Source organism: Macaca fascicularis, chromosome 1, assembly GCF_037993035.2.
Source record: "Macaca fascicularis isolate 582-1 chromosome 1, T2T-MFA8v1.1".
Classification (NCBI taxonomy): domain Eukaryota; kingdom Metazoa; phylum Chordata; class Mammalia; order Primates; family Cercopithecidae; genus Macaca; species Macaca fascicularis.
Genome location: NC_088375.1, coordinates 222,418,323 through 222,434,969, shown reverse-complemented (window position 1 = coordinate 222,434,969; position 16,647 = coordinate 222,418,323). Strand labels below are relative to the sequence as shown.

Sequence of the window (16,647 nt, the reverse complement as noted above, 5' to 3'; positions counted from 1 at the left end):
TTGTTGATCCACCTAGGGAAGAGATAGAAGGAGTGGCCTAAGATAGGACTTTATAATTCTTGAGGGTCATGAACTTTTGCCATGTCTTCCCACTAGGGAATTTGTGGAATCTCCTGCTTGAATATTTTGAAGAATAGGATAGATAACTAGCTCCCTATCAGGAAAGTTTAAAGCGTAGTCCAAACTGAAAAACCAGGGACAGCCTTGCCAGGTAGCCTCACATGGATCTCCAAAAAGAACGATTTTGTGCCTTTTGATCTTATCAGCTTATTGATTTATCAGGGGTTTCCTAGGGCAATATAAGATGTGAAGGGGGTGAGCTGAGATCCGGCCACTGCACTCCAGCCTAGGCGACAGAGCGAGACTCCATCTCAAAAAAAAAAAAGATGTGAAGGGGGAAAGAAGCCCACCTGTTTCCAAAAATTGAGTGTCTGTTTTCTTCCAGAGTACCCTAGACTCTTTTTGTAATATTAAGCTAGACACATCTTTTGTAGTTAGGCTTTCTATTAGATATCACCTGACTATGATACTGTTGATTTCTGACAATGAAAGCTTCTCTGTATGTCACAGAAAGAAGCGATAGGGTATAGCGCCATATGCCAGTATTACATAGCGTTTCTTAGATACAGAGTTTTAGAGAGATTTTTGTGTGTGACTTTTGTTAGTCTTTCAGGTATTTTCAAGGCTTATGTTAAAGGAACATCAGAATTTTCAAGCCAGTTTAAGTGAATTACAACACTAACAGATTGGAATATTTATAATTGGGATTATGTTGAGAAATCTGTGACACCTGGTTGTCAAATCCTAAGGTGGGGTTTTCTGTTTTAATGGTTCTCTTGATTCTTGATGACTGCTGAGTGGAGTGGACTCCTTGTACATGTCCCATCACAATACAAGCAAGCCTGATGAGGGTGCTGCTCCGGAGGCTGACCACCTGGACTTGAATCCCAGCTATGGCACATACTAGCTGTGTGACATCGAGTCAGTTACTTAGCTTTCCATGCCTTTGTTTCCTCATCTGTAAAATGGAAATAATTAAAATATCTAACTTAGAAGGTTGTTATGAGGATTCAATATAAAGCCTTTGGTAGAGGGCCTAGCAAGTATTAAGAGATCAGTCATTATTATTATTGTTGTTGTTATTTTTATTTCTATGATAAATATTTTTATCAATGGGTGACCAGAGCTCAGCCCAGTACCTTGAATGTCATTGCTATATTTATTGTCTGAATGAGTGAGTGAATAATTCATCCCACTGAATTTTTTATTTTTAAAAAGTGTCATCAGAGTTGTTAAGATAGTTCAGTGCTTTTCTTTATTTGGAACCGGCCGTCTTGAGATTTCCTTTGGACTGTTTTCTTATTTTTTCCTGGTACATAGTAGATGCTGAAAACAGTTATTTTATAAATGAATAAATTCTTTTATTTATTTATTTTTTTGAGATAGAGTCTCGCACTGTCACCCAGACTAGAGTGTAATGGTGCGATCTTGGCTCATTGCAACCTTCGCCTCCTGAGTCCAAGCAATTCTCTTGCCTCAGCCTCCCAAGTAGCTGAGATTACAGGCGCCCGCCACCACGCCCGGCTAATTTTTGTATTTTTAGTAGAGACGGGGTTTCACCATGTCAGTCAGGCTGGTCTCTAACTCAACCTCAAATGATCCACCCGTCTCGGCCTCCCACAGTGCTGGGATTACAGGCGTGAGCCACCACGCCTGGCCATGAATAAGTTCTCTAATACTTAGCATTATGTTTGAGCTGGATTCTTTGGCAATGGGCTAAAATAAAATACTAGACAAGAGTCAGTGGAGTTTAGAACATTACAGAATCCGACTAAGTAATCTGAAATTTCCACTATATCCTGTAAAAGTGGTAGGTTCTCTAGAAGGAAATTTTGTATCCTAGGTGTAAGCAAAAAAGTATCATGTGAAACTGTTGTAAGTATTCAGCTTCATAAATGGAAACCTAAGGTATGTGTGACTAGACACACTGTGAAATGGTACACATCGTGTGAAGAAACTAGGAATTAAGGGGGTATTGATATTGCCTCTGAACCTTTTTAAGGCCTCAATGGGAATAAGGAGTAATAATACTTTGAGTACAATTGCTATTTTCATTACATTCCTAGAAGGTTCAATATCCTGTCTGGGTGAGAGAGTTATTTTCTCAGAGAAACTAAGTGACTGTGAAGGTTATTTATTTTTGTTAGACCAAGAGTTTTCACTCTTCATGGTTAATTTATAAAAGTGGTTCTTGTTATTTGTAGGTATTGATGTCAAGAAAGGCCGAGGTCGATATATTGACACCTGCATGGTCATCTTTGCCCCCCGTTACCTGTTAGATAATAAATCATCTCACAAGCTTGCATTTGCACAGAGGGAATTTGCCAGGGGACAGGTGAGCAGTTTGGTTTTGAAGGATGAGAGTGCCTATGTAATAGCACGAATTTTAATGTTGTCTTCCATGAAGACTGTACGTTCTGTTTTGTGAGTAACTGCTCTGTAACTTTGGTACCCAGAGAGCTCCTGTTAGAGGGTAAGGCTCAGAGTAGGTACTCAGTAACACTTAATGTCATGAATCGACTTGACTAAAGCCCGTGATCCTGTGTGTTCTAGGGAACAGCCAATCCTGAAGGTTACATCTCCACCCTTCCTGGTTCCAGTGTGGTGTTCCATTGGCCCCGCAATGACTATGATCAGCTCTTGTGTGTCAGACTGATGGATGTTCCCAATTGTATTTGGTCTGGAGGCTTTGAAGTCAACAAGAATAATTCCTTCCATATCAACATGAGGTCAGTTTGAGACTCTAAATAGAGACAAAAAAGTAGCCCCTGTTTGAGATGCAGTACTGTAGTAACAAGCCCGTATTGCCTTTTGTAAAATGGGCACAAATATTTCTGGCTCAGACAGAGGTCTTAGAACTTGCAAAGTCCGGGGAAGTGTGAGCGGATAATTTGATGGAATAAACTAAAGGAGGTGTTGCCAGTTTTGACCATGGTGTAATTGCTGTTGTCTAATCCAAAGAGTAACACTGAGCTCATATTTTGATTACCTGCAACTTTGAAAGATCTGTCTGCATTTAGATGGTAACGCTCATTATAAATATTTTTGTATTTTCTGACATATTTATATAAACCCTTCTTTCATTCTATGCTGTTCTACTAAATCATCTGGCTTTCTACACCTAATGTGGTAACACTCAGTTCTTGTTAAGAAAAATTAACCAGGCCGGGCACAATGGCTTATGCCTGTAATCCCAGCACTTTGGGAGGCCGAGGCGGGTGGATCATGAGGTCAAGAGATCAAGACCATCCTGGCCAACATGGTGAAACCCCGTCTCTACTAAAATCCGAAAATTAGCTGGGCATGGTGGTGTGGTGTGGCTGTAGTCTCAGCTACTCAGGAGGTTGAGGCAGGGGAATCACCTGAATCCGGGAGGTGGAGGTTGCGGTGAGCTGAGATCACACCCCTGCACTCCAGGCTGGCGACAGAGCAAGACTCCATCTCAAAAAAAAAAAAAAAAAATCAGCCTTAACTAGCCCAGGATAAGGTCAACTTTCTTCTTGCTTTCATCATATACTTTAAAAAAAGTATTTAAAAATATTTTAAATTGTAGTAAAACAGACATGACATAAAATTTACTATTTTAACCATTTTTAAGTATTCAGTTAACTGGTGTAAGTACATTTACATTATTATGGAAACAATCCCCCAAACTTTTTTCATCTTGTGAAACTGAAATTCTGTACCCATTAAACAGCTCCTCATTCCCATGCCCCTCAGCCCCTGACCACCATGTTCTACTTTGTGTAAATTTGACTGCTCTAGGTACCTCATGTAAGTTTAATCATACGGTATTTGTCTTTTTGTGACTGGCTTATTTCACTTAGCATAATGTTGTCAGTGTTCATATTTTTGTTTATTCGCCTATTAATGCACACTTGGGTTGCTTCCGCCTTTTGGCTATCATGAACTGCTACGAGCATAGGTGTATCAGTATCAGTTCCAGACCCTGCTTTCAGTTATTTTGGGTATAGATGCAGATGTGGAATTGTTGGATCACATAATCATTCTGGTTTTAATTTGTTGAGGCACCACCATGGTTTTCCGGAGTCGTTGCACCATTTTACTTTCCTGCCACCAGTGCACAGGGTTCCACTTTCTCCACAGCCTCACCAACACTTGTTTTCTTTGGTTTTTGACACAAGCCTTAAGTGATAGTCGCGCCTCTGTATAATGGGTGTGAGTTTAAATTCGTATTTCCTTAATGATTAGTGATATTGAGCATCTTTTCATGTGCTTTTTGGCCATTTGTATGTCTTCTTTGGAAAAAATATCTATTCAATTCCTTTGCCAATTTTTGAGTTAGGTTGTTTTCGAATTGTAGGAATTCCTGTTCTAAGCGTTTTATAGTTTTAGCTCTTACTTCTAGGTCTTTGATTAATTTGGGGTTAATGTTTGTGTATGGCGTAAGGTGAGGGTCCAGCTTCATTTTTTTGGTATGTGGATATTTGGTTTTCTCAGCACCATTAATTGAAGAGACTCTCCTTTCCCATTAAATGATCTTGGTACTGTTGTTGAAAATCATTTGACCCTACATGTGGAAGTTTATTTCTGGGTTCTCTATTCTATTGGTCTGTATTTCTTTATGCCATTACCACCCTGTTTTGATTGTAGTTGCTTTGTATTAAATTTTGGAATAAGGAAATGTGAGACCTCCAACTTTGTTGTTCTTTTTCAAGGTTGTTTTCTCTATTCAGAGTTGCTTAGATCCATATGAATTTCAAGGTGGATTTTTCTGTTTCTGCAAAAAATGCTATTGGGATGTTGATAGGGATTGCATGAAGTCCATAGGGTTTTGTAGTATTGACATCTTAAAAATTATGTTTTTCAGTCCCTGAACATGGGAAGTCTTTTCAATTGTGTCTTTAATTTCTTTCATCGGGCCGGGCACAGTGGCTCACGCCTGTAATCCCAGCACTTTGGGCGGGCGGATCGCAAGGTCAGGAGTTCCAGACTAGCCTGACCAACATGGTGAAACCCCATCTCTACTGAAAATACAAAAATTAGCCGGGTGTGGTGGCGTGCACATGTAATCCCGGCTACTCAGGAGGCTGAGGCAGGAGAATCACTTGAACCCAGGAGGCGGAGGTTGCAGTGATCTGAGATTGTGCCGTTGCACTCCAGCCTGGATGACAGAGTGAGACTCCGTCTCAAAAAAAAAAAAAATTTCTTTCATCAAATGCTTTTGAAGTTAAAGAATCTGAAATCAGTGCTATTTGAACATGTTTAGAGGCAAAATTTAATCTTTTATACTTTATGGTCGGCTCTTTATTGAGAACACTTATTACAAAGGAACAGAAATACGGTAATTTAACAATAGATGTTCCAAAATAGTTCTTCAAAATAGTGGTTTTGTTTTTGTTTTTGTTTTTATTGGAAATAGAGTCTTGTTCTGTTGCCCAGGCTTGAGTGCAGTGGTGCAATCATAGTTCACTGTGACTTTGAACATCTGGGCTCAAGTGACCCTCCTGCCTCCAGAGTAGCTGGGACTACAGGTGTATACCACCATGCCTGGCTAATTAAAAAAAGAAAAAGAAAAAAAGAAAAAAAGAAAAAAATGTAGAGACTCACTATGTTTCCCAGGCTGGTCTAGAACTTCTGGTCTCAAGTGATCCTCCTGCTCTGGCCTCCCAAAGTGCTGGGATTACAAGTGTGAGCCACCGTACCTGGCCCCCAAATAGGACTTATATTTGACTTTTAAATGTATTATCTGATTCCATAGTGAGCCCTTCTTCATTATACTTTGCCCCGGCCTTTTTTAGTGTAAATTGGATCCGGATATAGTGGTTTTTAGGCTGTATTTTTAGGAGCTGTTGGGTTTTAAGGAGGTGACTCTAGTGCCCAAGGGGGTCTACTGGGTAGGGCTCTACACTCATCCCTACCTCAACCAGCACTTTTGTCTGTTAGCATAATGCGCTCCCTGTAAGATTTTATTTGGGTGAAGGAGTGGGGAGGGAAAAGGGATTCTATAGCTAAAACGATCATTGTTTTTTATATTCCCTGGGTAGAGGCAGGGAACATCTGTTGTGTGAGAATTGGAAGCCAGTTTGGAGGAGGAGGGTGATTTGTGTAATTTTTGTTAATCCTTTTAAAATGGTTTTAACGTGCAGTCCTAAACTACTGCGAACAGACCTATGCCATCTATTTAATTTACTTTCTTCACCTTTTCATTTGGAAACAATTTAAACTATAGGAAAGTTACAAGAGTAGTAAATGAATATCCCTATATCTTTTACCTAGATTTACCAATTTTCAGCATATTGCTACCTGTTACTTCTCTCTTCACATGCATGAACACAGATTTTCCTTTCTGAACTATTAGAAAGTAAATTAAAGTCATCATGATACTTAAGCCATAAAAACTTCACTCATCACCTAAAAATAGGGACATTTTTCTAATTAAATATAATACTGTTATCACATACTGATGAAATTTAACCTTGATATGTTTTCTAATAAATAGTTTTCATAGACTGAATGAATGACTGAAATGTCCTTCATAGCAACTCCCTTCCCATTGATCTAGGATCCAGTCAAGGATCATTTATTTTACTTGGCTCGTGTATTCTCTTGTCTCCTTTAATCTAGAGTAGTCTCGCTTTGCCCATTTTGTCTTTAGTGACATTGACATTTTTGAAGACTCCAAGCTAGTTTCTTGTGGAATGTCCTATTTTCTGCATTTGGGCAGTGATTTCCTGTCTGTAGATTTGGGTCAGGTATTTCTGATAACTATACTACCTGTGTGATGCTGTGTGTTTTCCACTGTGTCACAGTAGGATGCCTGTGATGTCTGTTGGTCTCATTATTGGTGGTGGTATAAGTTGTTCATCACCTGGTTAAGGTGGTGTCCAGCAGGCCTCTTTTTTGTGAAGTTTCCTTTGTTCTTTGTAAATAAGAATAATCCCATTGAGGGAATAATTTAAGACTAAGTGAATATTCTGTTTCCCAAAAACCTTTCATTCAATGGTTTAATGGTTCTTGAATCACTTATTACATTGGTGGTTGCAATGCAGATTATTAAAAAACTAATTATTGCCTGTAATCCCAGCACTTTGGGAGGCCGAGGCGGGCAAATCATGAGGTCAGGAGATCGAGACCATCCTGGCTAACACGGTGAAACCCGGTCTCTATTAAAAATACAAAACAAAAAACAAAAAAAAACTAACTGGGCATGGTGACGGGGTGCCTGTAGTCCCAACTACTCCGGAGGCTGAGGCAGAGAATGGCAAGAACCCAGGAGGCGGAGCTTGCGTTGAGCCGAGATCGCGCCACTGCACTCCAGCCTGGGCGACAGAGCGACACTCTGTCTCAAAAAAAAGAAAAAAACAAAAACCAAAAAACTAATTTTGTTTTTATTTTTAATTGAGGTGAGGTCTCACCATGTTGCCCAGGCTGGTCTCAAACTCCTGGGCTAAAGTGATCCTCCCACCTTGGCCTCCCAAAGTGCTGGGATTACAGATGTGAGCCACCATGCCCAGCCAGAAATGCTGATTTTTAATTCTCTAATTTCCTCTACATTTATTCACTGATAATTTTCTGTTAAGGTAAACTTTTCATTTCCTTCAGCGATTTATTTATGTATAAATGTATGTATATATACACATACACATACATACACGTACATTATATCCATCCATCCATCCTCTTCTTTACAGCAGAATATCAGTGTATAAATGTTGAAGAAATGGGAGAATTAGAAAATCACCATTTTGTAATCATATTACCAATTTCTACTTTTTTCAGATGATGAAAGAACACACAGTGGGCTGTAAGTTCAGTGATATTGACTGAGGCCCAAACAGTGTTGTGATTGTCAGAAATATGAGAAGTAAGTGGATTGCATCTTGTCTCCTACATTTTATGTAGCCTCTTTTGTTTCCTTGTCCTGCAGGGATACCTTGGGAAAATGCTTCTTCCTACGAGTGGAAATTACTCTCCGAGGAGCTACATATAGGATCTCATTTAGTGACACAGATCAGTTACCTCCTCCTTTCCGAATTGACAACTTTTCTAAGGTATCAAGTGGAGTTGAGAGCCAGTTTGACTGTTTCATGTGTGGGAGGGTGGAGTGTGTGCTGCCCTTCACACAATGGTACAATACCTTTTCAAGTTGGGTTTCAAAGAAGCTATGTGGATAGGTTCTTTCTATCTGGACAATCCTAGAAATCCTTACCATTAAGAGGTGTTTTCTGCTGATTATTTTGATTGCTGGGCAGCCTTGTCCGGGCAGAAGTAATCTTTTAGCCCCCAGATTTATTTATTTTGACTAGAGTGGTTGGTTGACGCTATGTCCTCTGTAGACATCCCATTCAAACAGAGAAAGACATCGGCTTGTCCAGTGACAATGGGAATGGGCAACTCTGCTGTTGGACTTAGTTACAGTGAGCGTTTTCCTAAATTTTTCAAGAAAGTCAATGTGGAAATCATTCGATTCTATTTTAATTATGCTTTTGAATAATAATAGGTCTTATATATGATGATCGGTAGCCAAATTCCAAAATTCTTATTTTTTTCTGTATTAAAAATGTATCATAGAAGATGCCATTGGAAGGATAGAATTGCTCCCCCTAGATATTTGACTTGGCAAAGCTTTTAAAGCCCTTCATTCCATAGGATGTGTGTGTGTGTGTGTGTGTGTGTGTGTGTGTAGCACATGTCCTTTAATTGGTGAGTTTTTTGGAGTGTGTGAGATGATAAGAAACATTTGAAAGGTGAGATGATGAATTTCACTGGGGCTTATTCCCTGTGTAAGATTCATTTAGGAAGGATTTGGAACTTAAACCTAGGAAGCACTGACTCACTTTTCAGTAACCACACTCTGAATGAAAGTCCTCTTTGTCCTCTCTGCCATCACTCTAGGTCCCGGTTGTCTTTACTCAGCATGGCGTAGCTGAACCCAGGCTCCGGACTGAAGTGAAGCCCATGACTTCATTGGATTATGCCTGGGACGAACCCACCCTGCCACCGTTTATCACTCTGACTGTTAAAGGGGCAGGGTCCTCCGAGATCAACTGCAACATGAATGATTTCCAGGATAATCGGCAGCTTTATTATGAAAATTTCATTTACATTGCTGCTACATATACGTTCTCTGGGTAATTCTTGATTAAATTACTGTTCTTATAAAGCAGAAGGTTCTAATTATTAACAGGTTTTAAATGTTAAGCAGTTTCTTAGGAGACCAAAGTACAAAGGAAGATTATTTCATTCTTTACCAAATCCTAGGCTCAGTGTCTCTCTTAAGAGGTCATGTAATTTAAACTCTTGTCTTTTGGCTAGGTTAAAATTTATCCAAAGAGTCAAGACCCTTCATGTGTTAAAGATCTCTCCCAAGAATTCATTCTAGTATTTAAATTTTCTTTTTGCTATTTATTAGTCTGTTTTGCCTGTTTCCGCTTTTGAAACTGACTAACCTTCATCACAATTATTCAAGTTATCATTCTCACTCTCCTCCCCCACCCCATTGAGAATCCTGATTAAGGAGACACCTAAGGGTCTGTCTTAATATTCACCTAAAGCCAAATACAGTAGCTTAATTTCACAGCCATTCCATTGCCTTCACTGTTGTTTGACTAGTTGTATTTAGAAAAGTCAGGTGAAGAATATTGAGCTTATTTTAATTCTTCTGTTAGATTGCCATGCAGGGATTCAAAACACTGGGCTTTCAAAAGTAGTCATTCTACCAACACATAAATATAGCCTGTTGTTTCTGTGCTGAAATAACAGGGCCAATTTTAAAGTGCATCTGTGAAGAAATGGAAAATAGCTTAATCTTTAACATTACAAATATAAATCACCTGATGAATAGGGCGTTTAAAGTCACATTCCTTTCCAAAATGTTCAGAACATTTTTGCATATGAATAGGATTTTTATACATGCTGGGGCCCAGAAGATAATCTCTGGGTTTTTGCATTATCTCTCTGATCTGCTTAGAGTCCAGATTTCGCTAGTAATAATTGAATTTGCAGAGAAGGACCATTCTTTCTTTGTTGACGTTCCCTTTGGTAATGATGGTGCTAGGATGTTTATCTTGTTGTAATTGAGTCAGTATGTTTGTTTGTTGTTAATTTGTTTTTAAAGATTATGACACTTAACAGTGGGACATGCTTAAGGTTTAATGCCTGAAAAACCGAATCCAAATCTGGTTGTTTGTTATGTTTTTCTCCTTATGTTCTGTAAATTCCAGTAGTTACTAAGCTCTTTAACTGAAGAATCCTAGTGGAGGATTATGGGCTTAATGGGTTGAACCGATATGGAACAGATAAAGAGAGAAGCTCCTGGAATCTTGGTGTGCAGAATCTAACAGCAGAATTAGAATAATCTTACTGTGCTAAGAGGTTGAGCCATCTTTTGGAGTATATTAGATATTAATTCTTTGCATTCTTGGAAGGAATAAATGATGAGGAAGAATATTTTTTTAATTTTGTTTTTGAGGTGAAACTCACATAAAAGTGACTATTTTAAAGTGAACAGTTCCGTGGCATTTGGTACATTCATAATGTTGCGCCATCACCACCTCTACCTAGTTCAGAACATTTTTATCACCCCAAAAAGAACCCAAAATCTATTGAGCAGTCACTCCCCATTCCTCCCTGTCTCCAGCCTCAGGAAACCACCCATCTGCTTTCGGTGTCTGTGGGTTGACCTATTCTGGACATTCACAGAAATGGACTCATAGGAGGGACCTATTTTGTCTGGATTCTTTCACTTAACATAATGTTTCTGAGGTTTATACACATTGTAGCATGTGGCAATGCTTCATTCTTTTTTTTTTTTGAGACTGAGTTTCACTCTTGTTGCCCAGGCTGGAGTGCAGTGGTGTGATCTCCACTCACTGTAACCTCCGCCTCCTGGGTTCAAGTGATTCTCTTGCCTCAGCCTCCTGAGTAGCTGGGATTACAGGTGCATGCCACCACGTGCCTGGCTAATTTTGTGTATTTTTAGGAGAGGTGGAATTTCACCATGTTGGTCAGACTGGTCTCAAACTCTTGATCTCGTGATTCACCCGCCTCAGCCTCCCAAAGTACTGGGATTACAGGCGTGAGCCACCGCGCCCGGCCCGTTCTTTTTATGAAAAGTACTCAGTACTTTTTGTGGCTGAATACTATGCTATTTTATGTGTATATTACATTTTGTTTATCCAGTTATTCGTTGATGGACATTTGGTTGTTTCTGCATTTTGGCTATTGTAAACAGTGTTGTTGTGAATATGCCTGTACATATATTTGTTTGAGTACTTGTTTTCAATCTTTTGCTTTATACAGAAGAGTGGAATTGCTGGATTCTATTAGAATTCTATGTTTAACTTTTTGAGGAACTGCCATACTGTTTTCCACAGTGGCTAAACCATTGTATATTCCTACTAACAATGTACAGAGGTTCCAGTTTCTCCACATCCTCACCAACATGTGTTGGTTTTTGTTTTTGTTTTTATTTTTATTTTTGTGACAAGGTCTCTGTCACCCAGGCTGGAGTGCAGTGGCACAATCTTGGCCTGCTGCATCCTCGATCTCCTGGGATCAAATGGTCCTCCTGCTTCAGCCTGTCTCATAGCTGGGACTACAGGTATGCACCACCATGTCCAGCTAATTGAAAAAAAACATTTTTTTTTTGGTAGAGACAGGGCCTCACTATTTTGCCCAGGCTGGTCTCAAACTCCTGGGCACAAGCTATCCACCTGCCACAGCCTCCCAAAGTGCTAGGATTACAGGTGTGAGTCACTGTGCCAGGCCTGGTTTTGTTTTGTTTTGTTTTGAATGATATCCATCCTACTGGGTTTGAAGTGGCATCTCATTGTGGCTTTTTATTTGCATCCTTAATAACTAATGATGTTATGTGTCTTTTCATGTGCTTATTAGTCATTTGTGTATATTCTTTGGAGAAAGTGTATTCAAATACTTTCCATATTTCAAATGGAATTAGAGTGACGCTAAAGAATTCTAAGCTTTATGGAATGTTCATACCTCTGCCTCCTGAGTAACTGGGAGTGTGGTGGTGCAGTTTCAGCTCATTGCAACCTCTGCCTCCCGGGTTCAAGCAATTCTTATAGCTCTGCCTCCTGAGTAACTGGGATTACAGGGGCCTGCCACCATGCCTGGCTAATTTTTGTATTTTTAATAGAGACAGGATTTTGCCATGTTGGTCAGGCTGGTCTTGAACTCCTGGCCTCGAGAGATCCACCTGCCTTGGCCTCCCAAAGTGCTGGGATTACAGGCAGGAGCCACTGTGCCTGGCCGAAATTTTTGCCTTTTTATTGTTGAATTGTCAGAGTTCTTCACATCTATCAGTCTCTTATCAGATGTATGATTTGCAATTTTTTTCTCCCATTATTTTTGTGAGTTGTCTTTTTACTTTTAGATTGAAGTTTCTCATTTTGATCACGTATAATTTATCTGCTTTGGGGGAAACAAAGATTACTTGTGCTTTTGGTGACATGAAGACTAGTTTTTAATGCTGAATTCATTACCCTTTTTTTTTTTTTTTTTTTTTTTTTGCTAATAGGGGTTAATAGAAAGAGGAGAATAATTTAAATAAAATTTCCAAACAACCTTAAGTGTAGCCAGGCTGCAACATTCCGTAAAGCTTAGGATTCTTTAGAGTCAGAGAAATGTAACACGATTGAATTGGAGGGAGTTGATTATGAACGTTTTGTTTTCTTTTCATCCTAAAGGGACCTCTGATTTCTTGCCAAGACTTGGTAATGCAATGATGCTGATCATCTGCTTGGCAGAATAAAGCTAATTTTTGGTCTCTTGAATTGTCTGGCTTGGCATTTTCTTTGTTTGTTTGTTTGTTTGTTTGTTTTTTGGAGGCGGGGGTGTGTGGTTGGGGCAAAGTCTGATTCTGTCTCCCAGACTGGAGTGTAGTGGCGCAGTCTCAGCTCACTGCAACCTCTGCCTCCCGGGTTCAAGCAATTCTTATAGCTCTGCTTCCTGAGTAACTGGGATTACAGGGGCCCGCTACCACGCCTGGCTAATTTTTGTATTTTTTTTTTTTTTTTTTTTGAGACAGAGTCTTGCTCTGTCGCCCAGGCTGGAGTGCAGTGGCCGGATCTCAGCTCACTGCAAGCTCCGCCTCCCGGGTTCACGCCATTCTCCTGCCTCAGCCTCCCGAGTAGCTGGGACTACAGGCGCCCGCCACCTCGCCCGGTTAGTTTTTTGTATTTTTAGTAGAGACGGGGTTTCACCATGTTAGCCAGGATGGTCTCGATCTCCTGACCTCGTGATCCGCCCGTCTCGGCCTCCCAAAGTGCTGGGATTACAGGCGTGAGCCACCACGCCCGTCCAATTTTTGTATTTTTAATGGAGATGGTGATCTGTTTTGCCTGAGCTGGTGCTCATCTTTTGCCATGTTGGTCAGGCTGGTCTCGAACTCCTGGCCTCAAGAGATCCACCTGCCTTGGCCTCCCAAAGTGCTGGGATTACAGGCAGGAGCCACTGTGCCTGGCCGAATTTTTTGCCTTTTTTTTTTTTTTTTTTTTTGGCCTCTAAAGATATATGGTTATACTTTTACATCTGAATTTTAAGTCACTAAAATTATTAAGAAAAGAAAATTGTCAGTGTGTCTTCTGAGAGATGAATCTTGGAACTGTGTAGAGAAAAAAATGCAACCCTGATCTTTGTGTTCTTGTATCAGACTTTTTCTTCTATGCTTTAAAAAATTTTCTTCTTTAATAAAAGTTTTGGGCGTTTGCTTATTAATACTTGAATACATGTGTGAGTATGTGTGTATATCTGTATCTATATTTATATGTAATATATATATATTTTTAAATTCTAGCTTGCAGGAGGGAACAGGCAGGCCTGTGGCTTCCAACAAGGCAATTACCTGTGCAGAGCTCGTGTTGGATGTCTCACCCAAGACACAAAGAGTCATTTTAAAAAAGAAGGTAAGAGAGCTTACCATCCGAGTTTAGAATACAAGGTTTTTAGCATTGGACGGGACTCAGGATCACCCAGTTCAGAGTCCTTATTTCATGATGAGGCCACAGGGACTTGTGTGGAACCCAGGCCTCTTGGCATTTCCAGGTCAGTGTTAGAGTGATGAGTACCAGCTCAGAAGTAAGATGACTTCTGGAGTGGAATGTGATCACCACGTGTGATCAGCAGAACGTGAATAATAAATATACGTGGAATCACCAAGGGCTTGGTGACTGTTAAGCAGACAAGAACAAATTTCTAAAATTAAGTAGCAATAATTGTAACATTTTATGTAACATTTTATAACTTATAGAACATTTTCAGTTATTTCACTTGATGAGGATGACAGCTAGTAAATAGGAGAGTAGATAATAAAAGAGTTACGTTGACATTTAAAATTAGGTAAAAGTGTATGAATTGGCATTAAGAAATGGACCTCTCCTTTTCAGTTGGAAACCAAGTGTAGAAAGTTTGACATTTTAGGTTTTGGTTTGGTTTGTTTTTGTTTTTTTACTTTTTATTTGGAAACAATCTCAAATTTCCAGAAGATTGGCAGGAATTTTACCAAAGTGGGGCTGTGATGTTGATTTGTCCTCTTACTGGTGATTTTAACTTACTGCAATTGATGAAGAAGGTATGTGATAGCCTTTTCCACTGAGCAGTGAGGCTACTCTTTTTCTTTATAATCAGTCAAGATTTTGTGGCGTGGGACTTTGAGACTATGTAAACCTCCTATTTGTCATATTTTCTATTTATGTATGTGTGTGTGTATGTGTCAGTATGGGCTGCTGTTTTATTCAGTCTTTTATCTGTTACTGTGTCAGTATGTGTGTGTGTGTGGGTATGTATGTATGTATGTACTTATTTATTTATTTTCGAGAAGGAGTCTTGCTCTGGTTGCCCAGGCTGGAATGCAGTGGCACGATCTCAGCTCACTGTAACCTCTGCCTCCTGGGTTCAAGCAATTCTCCTGCCTCAGCCTCCTGAGTAGCTGGAATTACAGGCACCCACCACCACACCTGGCTAATTTTTGTAATTTTAGTAGAGATGGGGTTTTGCCATGTTGACCAGGCTGGTCTTGAACTCCTGACCTCAGGTAATCCACCTGCCTTGGCCTCTGAAAGTGCTGGCATTACAGGCGTGAGCTGCCTTGCCCGGCCGGTATTTATTTTGATGCTCAGTTTTTCTTACCTTTGGCCAGTGGGAGCTCCTTTAACCTTCTGTGTCCTTTCAACATGTGCCCTCACTTCCTTACTTTCTGACACAACAAGTTATCCTGAGTCCATCTTATATTTTTCCCTGCACTATTCCTGGAATTTGCCATTTCTTCAGGGAGCCCTCATCCCTTCCATCAGAGAATGGAATTTAGAAACTTGAGATTCATGAATTAGGTGCACTTGTTGTTGTGGTGGTGTTGTGGTTCCCAGGCTGTCTCAGAAGACCTAGGGTTTTTTAATCTATGTATGCACAAATATATGTGTGTTTTATGTACATATTTATATACTGTATATATATATTTATTTCTATGTCTGTATACCAAAAAGTAGCAGTTCACACCAATATTTCCAATTCTAGTCCAGTATGACAAAGTTCATTCCAATTTTCTCCCTTTCCATATTTGTACTTCCCTTGTCCAGCACTGAGAATATATTTAATGATTTGATCGGTTCCCCGGAATGTAACTCATCCTCCGTCACCACAGTTGTCCCATGTCCTATATGAACACCCTGGTTTCTTCCCTTGGGCTCTGATATCCGTGTACTGGGCAGCCCTGCCCCCTTCCCACCCTGCCCTTTGCAGGAAGGCCCTCCTCACCTCCTTCTCTGATGCTCCCATTAAACCCCTCCCCAGCCTCCCACCTTGGCTTCAACCCCTGCTCTGGGTTGCCCCATCACCTAGGTGGATGCCTTCCTTGTTCCACGTGTGCTTCAACAGTTCCACACTGGGCCGCCACAACCCCCATCCCCAACACACACACAAGCCCCATGGAGTTCTGCCTTCCACAGCCCCATCTAAAGATTGTAGGACTAAATTATTAGGGAAAGGAGGAAGGGAACCGGAAGGAGGATGGTGCATCTCAGATTTTCAAGTGGAAATTTTGGTAGTTTCCAAATTATGATGAGCCTGCACAAATGGGCAGGCAGTAGAGGAATCCCAGTATGGAAACTCGATCTCACCTGGGTGTCTGTGTGTTGATTCCCAATCTGTAGCATCTACAGGATAACCGAGATGCTTTTCCTGTTGTTTCCGGTGCTGTGGAGAGGTATTTTCTCTTCCTGTGAACACAGAAGCAAGCATGTGGGAATTGGAGATGGGAAGCACAGCTCAGCTTCATCTCTTTTGGCAGTCAAGAGGAGGCAGTAGCACATAGCAAAGAGAGCATGATGTGTTTTTAGGTTTGAGTTATGGCTTTGCCACTTAAAGATATATAGTATCCAGTATTTCCTGTTTCTCTCAGTTTCATTTTTCTACTGACCTCCCAGGTTTGCTGGAAGGATTAGCTAAGATAATGTACATAAAGTGCTCTATAAAGAGATGTAATGATAATAACACAACAAACATTTATTGAGGCTCTACCCTGTGCCAGGCATGTACTAATAAGCACATTACATTTATTACACTTATCACAAAAACCATGAGACAGTTTCTGTCTTTGACAGATCAGGA

At 40.2% G+C, this 16,647-nt stretch overlaps 1 protein-coding gene across 7 annotated transcripts in view; it reads left to right on the top strand.

The window, feature by feature from the left end:
• VPS13D (vacuolar protein sorting 13 homolog D) overlaps positions 1-16,647 on the top strand; it is a 284,031-nt gene that overhangs the window by 133,953 nt on the left and 133,431 nt on the right. For 6 of the 7 annotated variants that reach the window (XR_012425938.1, XM_045380426.2, XM_045380422.2 and 3 more), the window contains 5 exons: positions 2,265-2,395; positions 2,614-2,789; positions 7,952-8,075; positions 8,920-9,155; positions 13,841-13,949. Coding sequence is in view for 5 of the 7 variants with exons in the window: in XM_045380426.2 (XP_045236361.2) it covers positions 2,265-2,395; positions 2,614-2,789; positions 7,952-8,075; positions 8,920-9,155; positions 13,841-13,949 (776 nt within the window). In the remaining 2 variants the exon portion in view is untranslated. Of the gene's footprint in view, positions 1-2,264; positions 2,396-2,613; positions 2,790-7,951; positions 8,076-8,919; positions 9,156-13,840; positions 13,950-16,647 lie in introns of those variants that run through there. The other variant, XR_012425941.1, reaches the window with a different exon arrangement.